At 44.8% G+C, this 17,486-nt stretch overlaps 1 protein-coding gene across 5 annotated transcripts in view; it reads right to left on the reverse strand.

The window, feature by feature from the left end:
* ap1g1 (adaptor related protein complex 1 subunit gamma 1) overlaps positions 1–17,486 on the reverse strand; it is a 143,238-nt gene that overhangs the window by 107,402 nt on the left and 18,350 nt on the right. For 4 of the 5 annotated variants that reach the window (XM_070898107.1, XM_070898104.1, XM_070898106.1 and 1 more), the window contains exon 2: positions 3,231–3,434. In XM_070898107.1, coding sequence (XP_070754208.1) covers positions 3,231–3,431 — 201 coding nt within the window. In that variant the 5' untranslated portion in view covers positions 3,432–3,434. Of the gene's footprint in view, positions 1–3,230; positions 3,435–8,046; positions 8,238–17,486 lie in introns of all 5 variants that reach the window. The other variant, XM_070898105.1, reaches the window with a different exon arrangement.

A 17,486-nucleotide genomic window follows, 5' to 3' on the forward strand; every position in this document is an offset into this window, starting at 1 on the left:
TTATGTTCCCAGCAAGCTTCCTCTCATACTCTATTTTCCCCCTCCTAATTAAAACCTTTGTCCTCCTCTGCTGAATTCTAAATTTCTCCCAGTCCTCAGGTTTGTTGCTTTTTCTGGCCAATTTATATGCCTCTTCCTTGGATTTAACACTATCCCTAATTTCCCTTGTTAGCCACAGTTGAGCCACCTTCCCAGTTTTATTTTTACTCCAAACAGGGATGCACAATTGTTGAAGTTCAGCCATGTGATCCTTAAATGTTTGCCATTGCCTATCCACCATCAACCCTTTAAGTGTCATTCGCCAGTCGATTCTAGCCAATTCACATCTCATACCATTGAAGTTGCCGTTTAAGTTTAGGACCCTAGTCTCTGAATTAACTGTGTCACTCTCCATCTTAATAAAGAATTCTACTATATTATGGTGACTTCCCCAAGGGGCCTCGCACAACAAGATTGCTAATTAGTCCTTTCTTATTACACATCACCCAGTCTAGGATGGCCAGCCCTCGAGTTGGTTCCTCAACATATTGGTCTGGAAAACCATCCCTAATTTACTCCAGGAAATCCTCCTCCACCGTATTGCTACCAGTTTGGTTAGCCCAGTCAATATGTAGATTAAAGTCGCCCATGATAACTGCTGTACCTTTATTGCACACCTCCCTAATTTCTTGTTTGATGCTATCCCCAACCTAACTACTACTGTTTGGTGGTCTGTACACAACTCCCACCAGCGTTTTCTGCCCCTTGGTGTTCCACAGCTCCACTCATAGATTTCACATCATCCAAGCTAATGTCCTTCCTTACTATTGCGTTAATTTCCTCTTTAACCAGCAACGCTATTCCACCTCCTTTTCATTTCTGTCTATCCTTCCTGAATGTTGAATACCCCAAAATGTTGAGTTCCCAGCCTTCTTCTGCAGCGTCAGGGTTGGCCTCAAGTTTTGCAAAATATAACAGAACAGTCAAATGGTTAGGAGCAGAGGAGAGGGCAAGATGGGTGGCAGGAGTAGTCTCTCACATCTTAAGCCAGGCAGCAGGTTGATTTGAAGGGCCACGATGAATTTGCAGGACTTACACTCTCCCTAGAGTGTGGGCCCAGCTTATGCAGTACTGATTGCTTTTTTCCAGGCAAGACCCATCAAAGTAGCAACCCTCTTTTCCAAGGGTGTCAGTGGGTTTGCAAGGCCTCCACCTGTTCAAGTTCTTTGCCTTTTATTATGTGTCACCTTCTTCTGCAAAGATGAAAATGCAACTTTTTAGAGAGGGTGTCTTTCTGCTGGGTGGGACATATACAGCCGGTCACATTTATAATTGCATTGAACAAATGAAAATATTATTTACACTAACTGCTTGACCAAGGTCCTGCCATTTCTTTACACAGATCTTGTGGTGGTCACCACTGCGCAGTAATCTTCTGCAATTTGGTTCTAGCGTTTCTTCATTTCTTTTGGTGGAACTTGTGACTTCTGCTAGTGTCCAGCTCCTGCCATCTGTTCTCAATCACAGAACTAGTGCCTCCACTTCTTCCTGCAAGTAATTTTTGGTTCTTGCACTGTGTTGCATCTTGTATTGCTGCAGCTGCGATTTTTCCAATACTCTCTCAGGACTCCTCTCACACACAACTGGCTCTTTAAAAATGGCTGATTGCCAAATCTGAGCTGTACCGAGCATGCGCGTCCATTGGAACGACGTCAAAAACGTAACTTTTCCCCCGCGCGTGCGCAGAAAGTGCGGCTTCTCATCAAAGTCATTGAAACATAGAAAATAGGTACAGGAGTAGGCCATTCGGCCCTTCGAGCCTGCACCGCCATTCAACAAGATCATGGCTGATCACCAACCCCAGCACCTCCCGACCCCCCCCCTCCCGCCAGCCGCAAAGACCACATCCAACTCCCTCCCGAATACATCCAATGAACTGGCATCAACAACTCTCCATGACAGGGAACCCCACAGGCCAACAACTCCCCGAGTGAAGAAGTCTCTCCTAATCCCAGCCCCAAACAGCCTACCCCCCATCCCAAGAGCGTTTCTTCCCCCCCCTCACCTCCAGATCCACCCAACACCTGGAACACTCCCCCCGCACCGTCCCGTCAGAATCCTTCCCAAATGCCGAACACCCTGGATGTCGAGCCCACAGCCCCAGCCACCCCAGAGCCACGCCCCCGCAACGCCAACCACACCATATCCACCAATCGCCATCTGCGCAATCAACCCATCCACCCCACTCTGAACACTCCCCGCACCGAGGCACAGAGCCCCCAGGCCCGCCCCTCCAACACACTTCACCCCCCCAGACCTCCGCTGCAATGTGGCCCCTCCTGTCCCCCGCCCTGGGTTTCTCCGCCCCCCACCTCCACCACTCTCCCCTCCAACCCCTGCCCCCATCATCTTCCCTCGACCTCCCCGCACAGGCTCCCATTTTGGGGGCGGTAACCTTCTGGGGCCTGGAATTTTAGCCCCCAGCGTGGAAGTCCTGCTCCTGCCGCAGAATTGGCCTCACCACCCTTCAATGGAAGCGGAGTGCAATTTTCCACACTCCACTTCCTTTGGGGGCAGTTACCGGGGCAAGTTAATTTTCTGGCTTCAGGGTCATTGAAACATATCTGGCTTGCTCACTAGCCTCTGCCAGGAAGTCTGCCTGGAACAGGTCAAGGAAAAGGTTGCAGTAGGCATGAGCTGTAAATGACAACACATGGTTATGACCACACTCCCATTTACCCCCAAACAGCAGATGCTGTTGACTAGATTGAATGTTGGCACGTTATTTCATGGGCATCTGAGCCAAGCCTAATCCTGTTCTCAACTAATATCCAGACTACCTGCACCTTGAGCAGGGATCACTAAATAACAAACAAGAACCATGGCCCATTTTTCCTCTCACTAATAGAGAAATGGAAGCCATTTATAGTAGCCCCTATAGTCACCCAGCTGACATTGGCTAATATATACCTGAGATAGAACCTGAAGCCTCTTTGGTTTGTGAGGCTCAGCTACTCAACAACTGAGTTAATGCACAGCAACATTTTCTTCTTGAAACAAGTTCACGGTAGCAATTCAGAGACGGACAAGAACAAAACACAATTATTAACTCAAATATTCATTAAATTTGGTGATACAAGAGTATACCAAAACGGATTTAAATTTGACAATTCCTTTAAAATAACTATCTTTGCCGATATCCTTTTTTACCCCCTCACAAAAAACTGGCAACAACCACATTAGCAGTTTACCTGGCCAAAGTGTGCAGGATATCCTAGCATATGCATGTACAATAGTTTTGCCACATTTCGACAGCGGTAGGTATTATCTTCTTCTCTGAATGAAGACCGAATTGAAGCACATTCCTTCTGTATCATCTCTCGCTCCTCAGCTTGGGTCCTGGCTGTCCGGATGGTCCGGATTAGCTCCCTCAGTCTGATGGGGGCTGGCATTCTCTAGAGTTTAAAAAAATCATTCAACATTGTCATCAAACAATTTACTACTTGCAACACCATCTAATTTGTTTCAGATAGATAAATTACACTAATTTCAAATAGCATTGCAGACCTATGCATCACATACTTAGGTCAGCTGAAAGACAAATACTGATGCAAGCCCAATAAGCCTTTATTACAACTACACTGTAAAGTACTGCTGGTTTGTAATGAGTACTATTAAACACTGAACAGTATCTATATAGAAAATCACATGTATCCATGCACCATGTTTAGAATACCAAGGGTGGGAAATTTATATAGTGAAAGACAAAACAAAGAATGCTGCCTTTTCAATTGTTAGCACAAGTAATTTGATCAAAGTAGTATTATAAACAGTGGCAAATTTGAAAGTTATGTCCAAAATGCTCCTCCTGTATTCCATTATTTTACACCATAATTTCCTGCGAATTTCATTAACATACGCCAAAACTTAAAAGGCGTAAACATGCGGAGATCAATGTAAACATATAGGGCCTCAAGGAAAGCTCAACCACGTATTTCTTCCAAGATTAAAAAGTTTCAAGGCATCTAGCCATCATCCATACACAATAGGCACAGCATGTTCAAGAACATGCCATTACAGAAGCTTTTTCCAATATGACGCCTACTGATGCTATGAAATGCATTCCAAGAAACTAAAAATATAGTGCACATCTCATCTCAATAAAACACAAATATAAAAAATAATGTATATTGTAAATAGCTGGAGTCCCAGCAGTGAACCTTGTGGTACCCCACTAGTCACTGCCTGCCATTCTGAAAAGGACCCATTTATTCCTACTATTTGCTTCCTGTCTGCCAACCAGTTCTCTATCCACGTCAGTACATTACCCCCAATACCATGTGCTTTAATTTTGCATACTAATCTCTTGTGGGACCTTGTCAAAAGCCTTTTGAAAGTCCAAATACAACACATCCACTGGTTCTCCCTTGTCCACTCTACTAGTTACATCCACAAAAAATTCCAGAAGATTTGTCAAGCATGATTTCCCCTTCATAAATCCATGCTGACTTGGATCGATCCTGTCACTGCTTTCCAAATGCACTGCTATTACATCTTTAATAATTGATTTCAACATTTTTCCCACTACCAATGTCAGGCTAACAGGTCTATATAATTCCGTGTTTTTTCCCTCCTTTTAAAAAAAAAAGTGGTGTTACATTAGCTACTCTCCAATCCATAGGAACCAATCCAGTCTATAGAATGTTGGAAAATGACCACCAATGGATCCACTATTTCTAGGGCCACTTCCTTCAGTATTCTGGGATGCAGGGGATTTATTGGCCCTGGGGATTTATCGGTCTTCAATCCCGTCAATTTCCCCGAACACAATTTCTTGACTAAAGGATTTCCTTCAGTTCCTCCTTCTCGCTAGGCCCTCGGTCCCCTAGTATTTCCAGAAGGTTATTTGTGTCTTCCTTCGTGAAGACAGAACCAAAGTATTTGTTCAACTGCTCTGCCATTTCTTTGTTCCCCATTATAAATTCACCTGAATCTGACTGCAAGGGACCTACGTTTGTCTTCACTAATCTTTTTCTCTTCACATATCTATAGAAACTTTTGCAATCAGTTTTTATGTTCCCTGCAAGCTTCCTCTCATACTCTATTTTCCCCCTCCTAATTAAACCTGTTGTCCTCCTCTGCTGAATTCTAAATTTCTCCCAGTCCTCAGGTTTGCTACTTTTTTTGGCCAATTGACACAGTAGAGATTGGATATATACTCTCGAGTTTAGAAGAATGAAAGGTGATCTCATTGAAACAAGATTCTGAGGGGGATTGACAGGGTAGATGCCGAGAGATTGTTTCCCCTGGCTGGAGAGTCCAGACGTAGAGGGCATGGTCTTAATAAAGGGGTCAGCCATTTAAGACTGAGGAGAAATTTCTTCATCCAGAGGGTTGTGAATCGTTGGAATTTTCTGCCCCAAAGTGCTGTGGACGCTCAGTTGTTGAGTATATTCAAGGCGGAGATATTGATTTTTGGAGTCTAAGGGAAATCAAGGGATATGGGGATAGAATAGGAAAGTGGAGTTGAGGTCGAAAATCAGCCATGATCTTATTGAATGGCTCAAGGGGTCGTATGGTCTACTTCTGCTCCTAATTCTTCTGTTCTCAACTCTTCCAACTGCAGGAAATTTACCTGTACTGCTTTTAGCATTAGATGCATGTGGGCACTAGAATAGACAGATGTGAAAGATCAAGGAAATTTGGATGCAGCAAAACTACACACGTAACACACTTGTAACCAGGTATCCTTGATCTTTTACAATGAGTATTTGGTTTACACATGATTATGTGCATCTCTTGGTGCAAATTTCACAACAGCATACTAACTACATGCATTTTGGAAATGAAAAGGTAATCAAGATTTGTCCATACATTCTGTAATGAGTTGCAACTCTTCCATATGAAGTTTGGTGCTTCACTTCCACTTTCATCTGCTGTCAAGACAAATGCAAATAGTCCAACTCCTTTACTATTTCTTCACCCTCCAATTCCATTTTCCCCACTATTGCTTTAAAGGGGAAGCTGAAAAGGCACAATTTGGAGCATGGTAAGGCCGGGAAGTGAGAATTATTTTACCTTTTTCCATAAAAAAAAATCAATGCTGGCAAAGCTGCATTTATTGCCCACCTCTTAATACCCTGAGGGGAGATAGCAGGCCTTCATGAATCACTACACTTCTGGTGATCTTAGGTAGGGAATTCCAGGATATTGACTGAGTAACAATAAAGGAACAATGATATGTATAAGACAGGATGGTGTTTGACTGGCGGGGGGTGAAGAGAAAGAGAACATTTGAAAAATGCATTGTTGCTAGAGATATTTTCAGTAATTGCTGCCTCTGCAAAATCCTGCAAATCTATTGGCAGGAAAGGCGAACCAACGTCTGTCCGCTCTCAGGCCATCATCGAAGCATTGACCACGCTCGATCAGCTCTGATGGACAGGCTACATTGTCCGCATGCCCGATGTTAAGACTCCCGGAACAAGCACTCTACTCAGAGCTCCACCACGGCAAGCGAGTTCCAGGAGGGCAGAGAAAACGTTTCAAAGACACTCTCAAAGCCTCCTTGAAAAAAATTTAACATCCCACCGACTCTTGGAAGTCCCTGGCCAGAACCACTCAAAGTGGAGGATCATCAGAGAATGTGCTGGACACTTAGAGTCTCTTCGGTAGGAGCAGGCAGAAGCCAAGTACAAACAGCAGAAGGAACGTACGACAAACCAAGCACTCCACCTGTCCCTTCAACCACCACCTACTCCACCTGTGACAGTGAATGTAGATCCCGCATTGGTCTCATCAGTCATCTTAGAACTCATTTTAATGTGGAAGCAAGTCATCTTAGACTCCGGGGGACTGCATCAGGAGAAGAAATTGATTTACTTCTCTTGGTTCTTTATTATGGCAAGTTTGCACTTACGTTTCATGTCAAGTAGGAAATGTTCAACTCGCTTCACTAAACAGCATCTTTTTCTTCGATCAGCTTGCACTACGCTATCCAATGAAAGAATACGATAGCCAACTGTGCCATTAAGTTATTTTAATTAAAGTTGTGTTATACATTCTATGAGCACGTATTTCTCAAGCAACAAAGCTCAAAACTTCAGTGAATGCTTGCCACGTCATTTAACTAATGCAGTGACAAAAACTGTGTGCCCACGTTGCGAGTGAATCAAAATGAACATGTCACCTTCCATCCCTAGCATAGAAATTAGTGAAAACTTGAATAAAAGCAACCCAATGAAACATTTTCCCCCCAATTAAGAAAATTATGGTGAAATGCCAAGGCCAAGGCAAGATACCACAAAAATTGAAAAGACAACAAGATAAACCAGAAAGTAGTCGGTTTTAAAAGCTGAAAATTTGAGAAAGGAAATAAGAGAGGTGTTTTGGGATTCCACAGTTTTAGGGTCCTGAAAAAGATTCAGAATAAGACACTGAACAAAGAATCTTCGAATCAAAATAGGTGAACATTCCAGGGTGAGGGGGCAATTGTTTTAATATGGACTAGGGCATCAAAGGTGGTGGCAAAGGTGTGGTTGAGCAGATCAGTAGCTGCAGAATTGTCACTGTGAATGGAAGGCCAAAGGTTGGACAATTAGGATTTCGTAAATGCAGTTGCAAGAGTTGGGAGAGTTTTTTTTCTAGGGATGGACACAGAAGGAAGTAGGGTTAGGGAGATGGGGGTGTGGGCAAGAGCGATACGAGGAAGGGTTCAGAGATGGCCTTATCTGTGATTGACACGATGGGAGTAGCGAGGCCACGAGAGATGGCAAGGTCGAGGGGGTGGCCGTGAATAATGGTTGGGGAGTTTACAGTTTACATAGAGGGAGAGATTAAGGGAGGATAGGAGGCCAGTGAACTCAGGAGAGAGAGCATGAATTATTGAGATTCAGGTTGAAATCATCAAGGACGAGAAGTTGCTCAGTGCAGAGGCTGAGAGAGCAAAGCAGTGAAGATATATCAATAATATTCCTGTTGCTGAATTCATGAAAAAGGCACCAAAGGCTGAAACAAATTGAAATTTGACGAGCGCCAAGCAAAATCTCTTATACGGAGTACACATACCTCAATAGTGCATTCACACTCCCAGCATCGGTGCAGTCAATTCTGGATTCACACCAATCCTAAAGAGGTGTAAATCTGGAGTGTAGGCCGGACGTGATGAGAACACTGGAGAGAGATTTGCTGGAAGGGGGGAGTCTCAGATCACTTCCATTGGACATTACATTCAATTTAAATTCAGTATGGTGTCAAACCTGATTTGCAAATGCACAAAATGTCAATTTAAATTTTTTTAGAGCACAGATTTTCAGTTCTCTGCTTTATGAACATTTACACTTTTAAATTGTTGATAGGGAGGGAGCTCATGCTTGCATCAGATAGCTACAATTGAAGTCACATTGAGGATCAAATAAAACAAGTTTTCAAACCCAATAAATAGTACAAGTCTATTTGGAAATCAAGTTGGACAGTGACTAATTTCAGCAGTACCAAAATAAAATGCAGTTGAAATTTGGAATTTAGTACAAGACGTGCAGTTTTTGTGCTGAAATTTTTCTGCTCACGAGGAGTAATCTTAGTGCTGGGAATGGAACCTTCTCCATTTTCAGGCACCTAGTGTCAAACACTTTCAATTCAAGTATAGTATGAGATAAGAGTAATGCTTACTCTTCGCCAACGATATGCTTCGACTCCAGACAAACACTAATATAGTAATGTGGCATTTCTTCCCCCCCCCCCCTTCTTTCTTCCTCCCCTCCCCCCCTCCTCCCCTCCTCCCTCCCCATTTCTCACACCAACCACCTTGTGGCCCAAGAAATTGCCAATTAGTACTCATGCCGACTAAGAATAGGATTGAAACTGCACCAAATATTTTATTTTGGACCCTTACAGGCAGACTGCCATCAGTCTAGGCTGGATTTGGACTTAGGTCCGAAGTAAAAAGTCAGTGCCCTGATTCACTGAGTGTCCCCAATGTGCATCAGCTACAAAAACATCATCTGAGTCTTGTGTTGCTTTTCCCATTTTACCACACTGCTTCTCCAGAACAACCTGTAACAAGGCAATGTACATTATGCACTGAGGGAGATGGATTCAAGGTCAATACTGTCAGCTGCCTGGCAGATCTCAGTTGGGAAATGGTGCAGAGCCTGTGCTTTTGCAGAGGGGGGGGGGGGGGGGGAGATGCGCAGGAAAGACAGCACAAAAATGTAGCAAAATAAAATGCAAGAAACATGCATCAATTTCTGAATTTTGAATTGTGTCCTAAATACCAGATTAACACCCAAGACAACATGGGGTCTCAGACACAGAATGGACCTAGGTATTTCAGAAATTATTTCAAATTAAGCATGACATTTTTGATTTTCATCTTCTGCACTGCAGTAAATTGCTAAAATGACAAAGCTTCGACCACCAAATGAAAATGTCTTTGATTTACCTTTTATTGTATATTAACCTTCAGACACACATTGAAAGCAATAATCAGTAAGGGTTGCCGTGGGTACATTTGAAAATTTTTTTTTTTTAAGCTACACATTGAAATCTCTGTGCTGAAGAACAGAATACTACTTCCAGATTGAGCATTCTGTGTCACCATTGCGCACTCCCAAGTTATGTATAGCAACTCCTGTTGACAAGAAACTAACTCAAAATTGTCACAAATTCAACCTCAATACTTCTAATTACATTGATAAGTTCTCACTTTCCAGGCCCATCAAACTTAAGGTCTCAGACAAACTGCTAATTTAGTGCAGTGGCACATCAACCAAGAAATAGGTTGAGATTGCCAAAAATACTTTTAACCCAAAGCCCATGCCACAAGCAGAGAAATTTGCCTTGACTTGGTAAAAATCCAAAGAATCATCAGGCTCAAACTGCGGGGAAGAAAGGATGGAGAAAATGAAAATAAGAGCAAAAGTAAGAGAAAGCATTTATCTAATACTTTCACATCCTTAATGTTTAACATCCAATTAAGTGCAGTCACTTGTGTAGGCAAACACTCCAGCCAATTTGCACAGTGCAAGATTCCAGAAATAGCAAAATTAGATGAATGATCGAGTTACTTTTGTGTTGTTGATTGAGGGAGGATTGCTGCCCAGCACAGCAGGAAACCAAGGTAACAATTAATTGAGCATTTCAGTCGAGGGCAAAGAACAATTTAATATGAATACCAAATAAAACATGGCGGATCAACTGAAGCGCCTGGACTTGGAATGTCAACACTAAGTAGTACAACTATCTAAAATAGCAGAAGTTTTACGACTACTAGATGACAGATCAATCTTCCTCGCCGCCATGCTCCACCTCACAATCAACAAGCTCCCCGCTGGAGTGGAACTAAACTACAGAACCAGGGAAAGCTGTTTAACCTACTCCGCCTCCAGGCCAGGTCCAAGATCACCCCAACCTCTGTTGTTGAGCTGCAGTATGCGGACGACGCCTGCGTCTGCGCACATTCAGAGGCTGAACTCCAGGATATAGTCAATGTATTCACTGAGGCATATGAAAGCATGGGCCTTACGTTTAACATCCATAAGACAAAGGTCCTCCACCAGCCTGTCACCGCTGCTCAGCAGTGCCCTCCAATCATCAAGATCCATGGCACGGCGCTGGACAACGTGGACCATTTCCCACATCTTGGGAGCCTCTTATCAACAAAGGCAGACATTGATGCGGAGATTCAACATCACCTCCAGTGCAGCCTTTGGCCATCTGAGGAAAAAAGTGTTTGAAGACCAGGCCCTCAAATCTATCACCAAGCTTATAGTCTACAGGGCTGTAGTAATACCCACCCTCCTGTATGGATCTGAGGCATGGACGATGTATAGAAGGCACCTCAAGTCGCTGGAAATATATCACCAATGATGTCCCCACAAGATCCTGCAAATTCCCTGGGAGGACAGTCGCACCAACATCAGTGTCCTCGACCAGGCTAACATCCCCAGTTAGCACCAACCACACTTGATCAGCTTCGCTGGGCAGGCCACATAATATGCATGCCAGATACGAGACTCCCTAAGCAAATGCTTTATGCGGAGCTCCTTCATGGTAAACGAGCCAAAGGAGGACAGCGGAAACGTTATAAGGACACCCTCAAAGCCTCCCTGGTAAAGTGCGACATCATCACTGACACCTGGGAGACCCTGGCCACAGACCGCCCGAGGTGGAGAAAGTACATCCTGGAAGGCGTCGAGCTCTTCAAGTCACAACGCAAAGAGCATGAAGAGGCCAAGCGCAGGCAATGGAAGGAGCGCGGGGCAAACCAGCCCCACCGACCCCTTCCCTCAACAAATGTCTGTCCCACCTGTAACAAGGTCTGCAGCTCTGGTATCGGACTGTTCAGCCATCAAAGAACTCATTTTGGGAGTGGAAGCAATTCTTCCTCGATTCCGAGGGACTGCCCATGAAAAGATATCAAAAAGGTCAGCAATTTTTCCACAGCACACATGCCATATCCCTAAACTCACCACAGTTGGGAGCAGAACCCTAATGTTCCTCCTAGTTACAAGAACAGAATTCTGGAACTAGTGCCTTCAAAGTCCTTCAGTAATGCATTTAAAAATTCATTCATGGAATGTGGAAGTCGCTGGCAATGCCAACATTTATTGCCCATTACCAATTGCCTGAGAACATGGAAGGTACGGCCACAATGCTGTTCGGTAGGTAGTTCCAGAATTCTGACCCAGCAACAATTAAGGAATGGCGATATACAGGTACAACGTCCAGAATCCAGCTGTCCAAACACCGGACATTTTTGAGGCGGCCAAGATGGTGACATCAGGCAGTGAGGGACGAAGAAACCGGTAAAAAAAAACAGCGCCCTGCAGGAATCGGCGAGGAGTGGAGGGTCGGCGAGGAATATTGATTTTCTTGTCCAAAATCCGAAAACTGGCATGGTTTCTATCCCGAGGTTGCTGGATTTCGAATGTTGTACCTGCAATACCAAATCAGGATGGTGTGTGATTTAGAGGAGAACTTGGAGGTGGTGGTGCTCCCATGTACCGGCAGCCCTTTTCCTTCTAGGTGGAAAGAGGTTGTGGGTTTGGGAGGTGCTGTCAAAGAAGCCATGGCGAGTGGCTGCAGTTCAACTTTTAGATGGTACACACTGCAGCCACATCGAACAGTGGTGTAAGTGAATATTTAAGGTGGTGGATGGGGTGCTGATCAAGCGGGCTGATTTGTCCGAGATGGTATCGAGCTTCTGAAGTGCTATTGGAGCTGCACTCATCGAGGGAAGTGGAGAGTATGCCATTATACTCCAGGAAAGTCTTTGGGGAGTCAGGTGGCGAGTCCATGACTGCAGAATACCCAGCCTCTGATCTGTTCTTGTAGCCACAGTATTTATGTGGCTGGCCCAGTTAAGTTTCTGGTCAATGGTGATCCCCAGGACGTAATTGAATGTAATGAGGAAATGGTTAGACTCTCTCCCTTGTTGGAGATGGTCATTGCCTGGCATTTGTGTGCTGCAAACATTGCTTGCAACTTTGCAGCCCAAACCTGGATGTTGTCCAGGTCTTGCTGCTTGCAGGCACAGACTGCTTCATTATCAGAGGAATTATAAATGGAAATGAACAGCATGCAATCATAAGCGAACATTCCCACTCCTGGCCTTATGATAGAGGAAAAGTCATTGATGAAACAGCTGAAGATAGTTGTGTCTAGGACACTACCCTGAGGAACTCCTGCAGCAATGTCCTGGGGCAGGGATGACTTTCCGCCAACAACCATCTTCCTTTGTGCTAGTTATTACTCCTGCCAATGGAGATTTTCCCCCGATCCCCACTGACTTGAATTTTTATTAGCGCCACACTCGGTCAAATGCGGCCTTGATGTCTAGGGCAGTCACTTGCACCTCACCTCTGGAATTCTCTCACCACCTGCTGTAAGCCCAGTCTGGCAGCTATGTCCTGCAGTATTCGATCAGCCACACTTCGTGATATACATTGAAGTCTCCCACCCAGAGTACAGGTTGTGCCCTTGCTATTTTTTCCAGTGCTTTTCCTCAACAGTCTTTTCCATGTGGCTGAGGAGCTCCTCCCGGAGTCAAAGTGTGGATTTCGTCCCCTACAGAGCACAATGAACATGATTTTTACAGCGCAACAGCTGCAGGAAAAATGCAGGGAACAGCACCAGCCCTTATACATGGCCTTCTTCGACCTTTCTAAGGCCTTTGTAACCGTCAACCGCGAGGGTCTATGGAGCATCCTTCTCAGTTTCAGATGCCCCCAAAAGTTCGTCACCATCCTCTGCCTGTTCCACGACGACATGCAAGCCGTGATCCTTACCAACAGATCCATTACAGATCCAATCCACATCCGGACCGGGTCAAACAGGGCTGCGTCAGCGCCCCAACCCTCTTCTCAATCCTCCTCGCTGCCATGCTCCACCTCACAGTCAACAAGCTCCCAACTAGAGTGGAACTAAACTAAACTACAGAACCACTGGGAACCTGTTCAACCTACGTCATCTCCAGGCCAGGTCCAAGACCACCCCAACCTCTGCCATTGAGCTGCAGTACGCAGACGCCGCCTGCATCTGCACACGGAGGCTGAACTCCAAGTCATAGACAACGTAGTTACTGAGGCGTACGAAAGCACGGGCCTTACGCTAAACATCCGTAAGGCAAAGGTCCTCCACCAGCCTGTCCTCGCCGCACAGCACTGTCCCCAAGTCATCAAGATCCACGGCGCGGCCCTGGACAACTTCCCAAACCTTGGAAGTCTCTTATCAACAAGAGCAGACATTGACGACGAGATTCAACACCACCTCCAGTGCGCCAGTGCAGCCTTTGGCCGCCGGAGGAAAAGTGTGTTTGAAGACCAGGCCTTCAAAACTGTCGCCAAGCTCATGGTCTACAGGGCTTTAGTAATACCCGCCCTCCTGTATGGCTCAGACCTGGACCATGTACATTAGACACCTCAAGTCGCTAGAGAAATACCACCAATGTCTCCGCAAGATCCTACAAATCCCCTGGGAGGACAGATGCACCAACGCTCGCATCCTTGACCAGACCAACATGCCCAGCATTGAAGCACTGACCACACTTGATCAGCTCCGCTAGGCAGGCCACATTGTTCGCATGCCAGACACGAGACTCTCAAAGCAAGCGCTCTACTCGGAACTTCTTCACAGCAAACAGTGGACAGTGGAAACGTTACAGGGACACCCTCAAAGCCTCCCTGATAAAGTGTACTTTATTCCCACTGTCCCCACTGACACCTGCGAGTCCCTGGCCAAAGACCGCCCCAAGTGGAGGAAGTGCATCCGGAAGGGCGCGGAGCATCTCGAGTCTCATTGCCGAGAGCAGGCAACAGAAAGAGCATGTGGCAAACCTGTCCCACCCACCCTTTCCCTCAATGACTATCTGTCCCACCTGTGATGGACTGTTCTCGTATTGGACTGTTCAGCCACCTAAGGACTCATTTTTAGAGTGGAAGCAAGTCTTCCTCGATTCTGAGGGACTGCCTATGATGACATTGAAGTCCCCCACCCAGAATACATGCTGTGCCCTTGCTATCTTCAGTGCTTTTCCAAGTGATATTCAACATTGAGGAGTACTGATTCATCAGCTGACAGCAGGCAGTAGGTGGTAATCAGCAGGAGCTTTGACTTCATGGAGTCCAGAGTAAATGTTGAAAACTCAGGGCCACTCCTTCCCGACTGTATACCACTGTGCCACCACCTCCGGTGGGACAGGATATACCCAGGGATAGTGATGGAGGAGTCTGGGACGTTGGCTGAAGCATATTCTGAGATTATGACTATGTTGTTGCTTGACTAGTCTGTGGGACTGTGCTCTCAATTTTGTTACAAGTCCCCAGATGTTAGCAAGCAGGGTCGATTGGGCTGGATGTGCCTTTGCCATGTTTGAACCCACTACGTAGGTCGATGCCGATTGGCTTGTCCGGTTTATTCTTACTGCACTTCTTTCCAGCTGCTTGATACAACTGAGTGGCTTGCTCAGTCATTTCAGAGGGCAGGTAAGAGTCAACCACATTGCTGTGGTCCGGAGTCACTTATGGGCCAGACCAGGAAAGAACGGCAGATTTCCTTCCCTTAAAAAAAGGACATTAGTTAATCAGTTGGGTTCTTACTACAATCAGATAGCTTCATGGTCACCATTACTGATTAGCATTTCATTTCACATTTATTTAAAATTAACGTATTTCAAATTCATAAACCGCCATGGTGGGATTTGAACTCACATCTCTGGATTATTAATCCAGGCCTCTGGAGTACTGGTTTGCCTCAAACAGTAGCTATAAATCAAATGTAATAGAAACATAGAAAATAGGTGCAGGAGTAAGCCATTCGGCCCTTTGTGCCTGCACCACCATTCAATATCATGGCTGATCATGCACTTCAGTACCCCATTCCTGCTTTCACTCCTTACCCTTTGATCCCTTTAGCCGTAAGGGCCACATCTAACTCCCTTTTGAATATATCTAACGAACTGGCCTCAACAACTTTCTGTGGTAGAGAATTCCACAGGTTCACAATTCTCAGTGAAGAAGTTTCTCCTCATCTCAGTCCTAAATAGCTTACCCCTTATCCTTAGACTGTGACCCCTGGTTCTGGACTTCCCCAACATCGGGAACATTCTTCCCGCATCTAACCTGTCCAATCCCGTCAGAATTTTATATGTTTCTGAGAGATCCCCACTCATTCTTCCAAATTCCAGTGAATATAAGCCTAATCGATCCAGTCTTTCTTCATACGTCAGTCCTGCCATCCCGGAAATCAGTCTGGTGAACCTTCGCTGCACTCCCTCAATAGTAAGAATGTCCTTCCTCAGATTGAAGGACATCAAAACTGTACACAATATTCAAGGTGTGGCTTCACCAAGGCCCTGTACAACTGCAGTACAACTCCCTGCTCCTATACTCAAATCTCAGAGCTATGAAGGCCAACATGCCATTTGCCTTCTTCACCGCCTGCTGTACCTGCATGCCAACTTTCAATGACTGATGTACCATGACACACAGGTCTCATTGCACCTCTCCTTTTCTAAACTGTCACCATTCAGATAATATTCTGCCTTTGTGTTTTTTCCACTAAAGTAGATAACCTCACATTTAATCTACATTATACTGCATTTGCCATCTCACCTAACCTGTCCAAGTCACCCTGCAGCCTCTTAGCGGCCTCCTCACAGCTCACACTGCCACCCAGCTTAGTGTCATCTGCAAACTTGGAGATATTACATTCAATTCCTTTGTCTAAATCATTAATGTATACTGTAAATAGCTGGGGTCCCAGCACTGAACCTGCGGTACCCCACTAGTCCCTACCAGCCATTCTGAAAAGGACCCGTTTATTCCTACTCTTTGCTTCCTGTCTGCTAACCAGTTCTCTATCCACGTCAATATATTACCCCCAATACCACATGTTTTAATTTTGCACACTAATCTCGTGCGGGACCTTGTCAAAAGCCTTTTGAAAGTCCAAATACAACACATCCACTGGTTCTCCCTTGTTACTAGTTACATCCTCAAAAAATTTTCGAAGATTTGTCAAGCATGATTTCCCTTTCATAAATCCAAGCTGACTTGGACCGGCCCTGTCACAACTTTCCAAATGCGCTGCTATTACGTCTTTAATAATTGATTCCAACATTTTCCCCACTACCGATGTCAGGCTAGCCGGTCTATAATTCCCTGTTTTCTCTTTCCCTCCCTTTTTTTGGAAAAAAAACCAGTAGGTTTACATTAGCTACCCTCCAATCCATAGGAACTGATGCAGAGTCTGGAATGTTGGAAAATGACCACCAATGCATCCACTATTTCTAGTGCCACTTCAAGTACTCTGGGATGCAGACTATCGGCCTTCAATCCCATCAATTTCCCCCAACTCAATTTCCTGACAAATAAGGATTTCCTTCAGTTCTTCCTCCTCGCTAAATCCTCGGTCCCCTAGTATTTCTGGAAGGTTATTGGTGTCTTCCTTAGATGAAGACAGAACCAAAGTATTTGTTCAATTGGTCCGCCATTTCTTTATTCCCCATTATAAATTCACCTGATTCTGACTGCGAGGGACCTACATTTGTCTTCACTAATCTTTTTCTCTTCACATATCTATAGAAGCTTTTGCAGTCAGTTTTTATGTTCCCTGCAAGCTTCCTCTCATACTCTATTTCCCGCCTCCTAATTAAACCCTTTGTCCTTCTCTGCTGAATTCTAAATTTCTCCCAGTCCTCAGGTTTGCTGCTTTTTTTGGCCAATTTATATGCCTCTTCCTTGGATTTAACACTATCCCTAATTTGCCTTGTTGAGCCACCTTCCCCGTTTTATTTTTACATCAGACAAGGATGTACAATTGTTGAAGTTCATCCATGTGATCTTTAAATGTCTGCCATTACCTATCCACCGTCATCCCTTTAAGTATCATTCGCCAGTCTATCCTAGCCAATTCACGTCTCATACCATTGAAATTATCTTTCTTGAAGTTCAGGATCCTAGTCTCTGAATTAACTGTGTCACTCTCCATCTTAATAAAGAATTCTA

This window comes from Pristiophorus japonicus, chromosome 13, assembly GCF_044704955.1.
Source record: "Pristiophorus japonicus isolate sPriJap1 chromosome 13, sPriJap1.hap1, whole genome shotgun sequence".
In the NCBI taxonomy this organism is placed as follows: Eukaryota; Metazoa; Chordata; class Chondrichthyes; family Pristiophoridae; genus Pristiophorus; species Pristiophorus japonicus.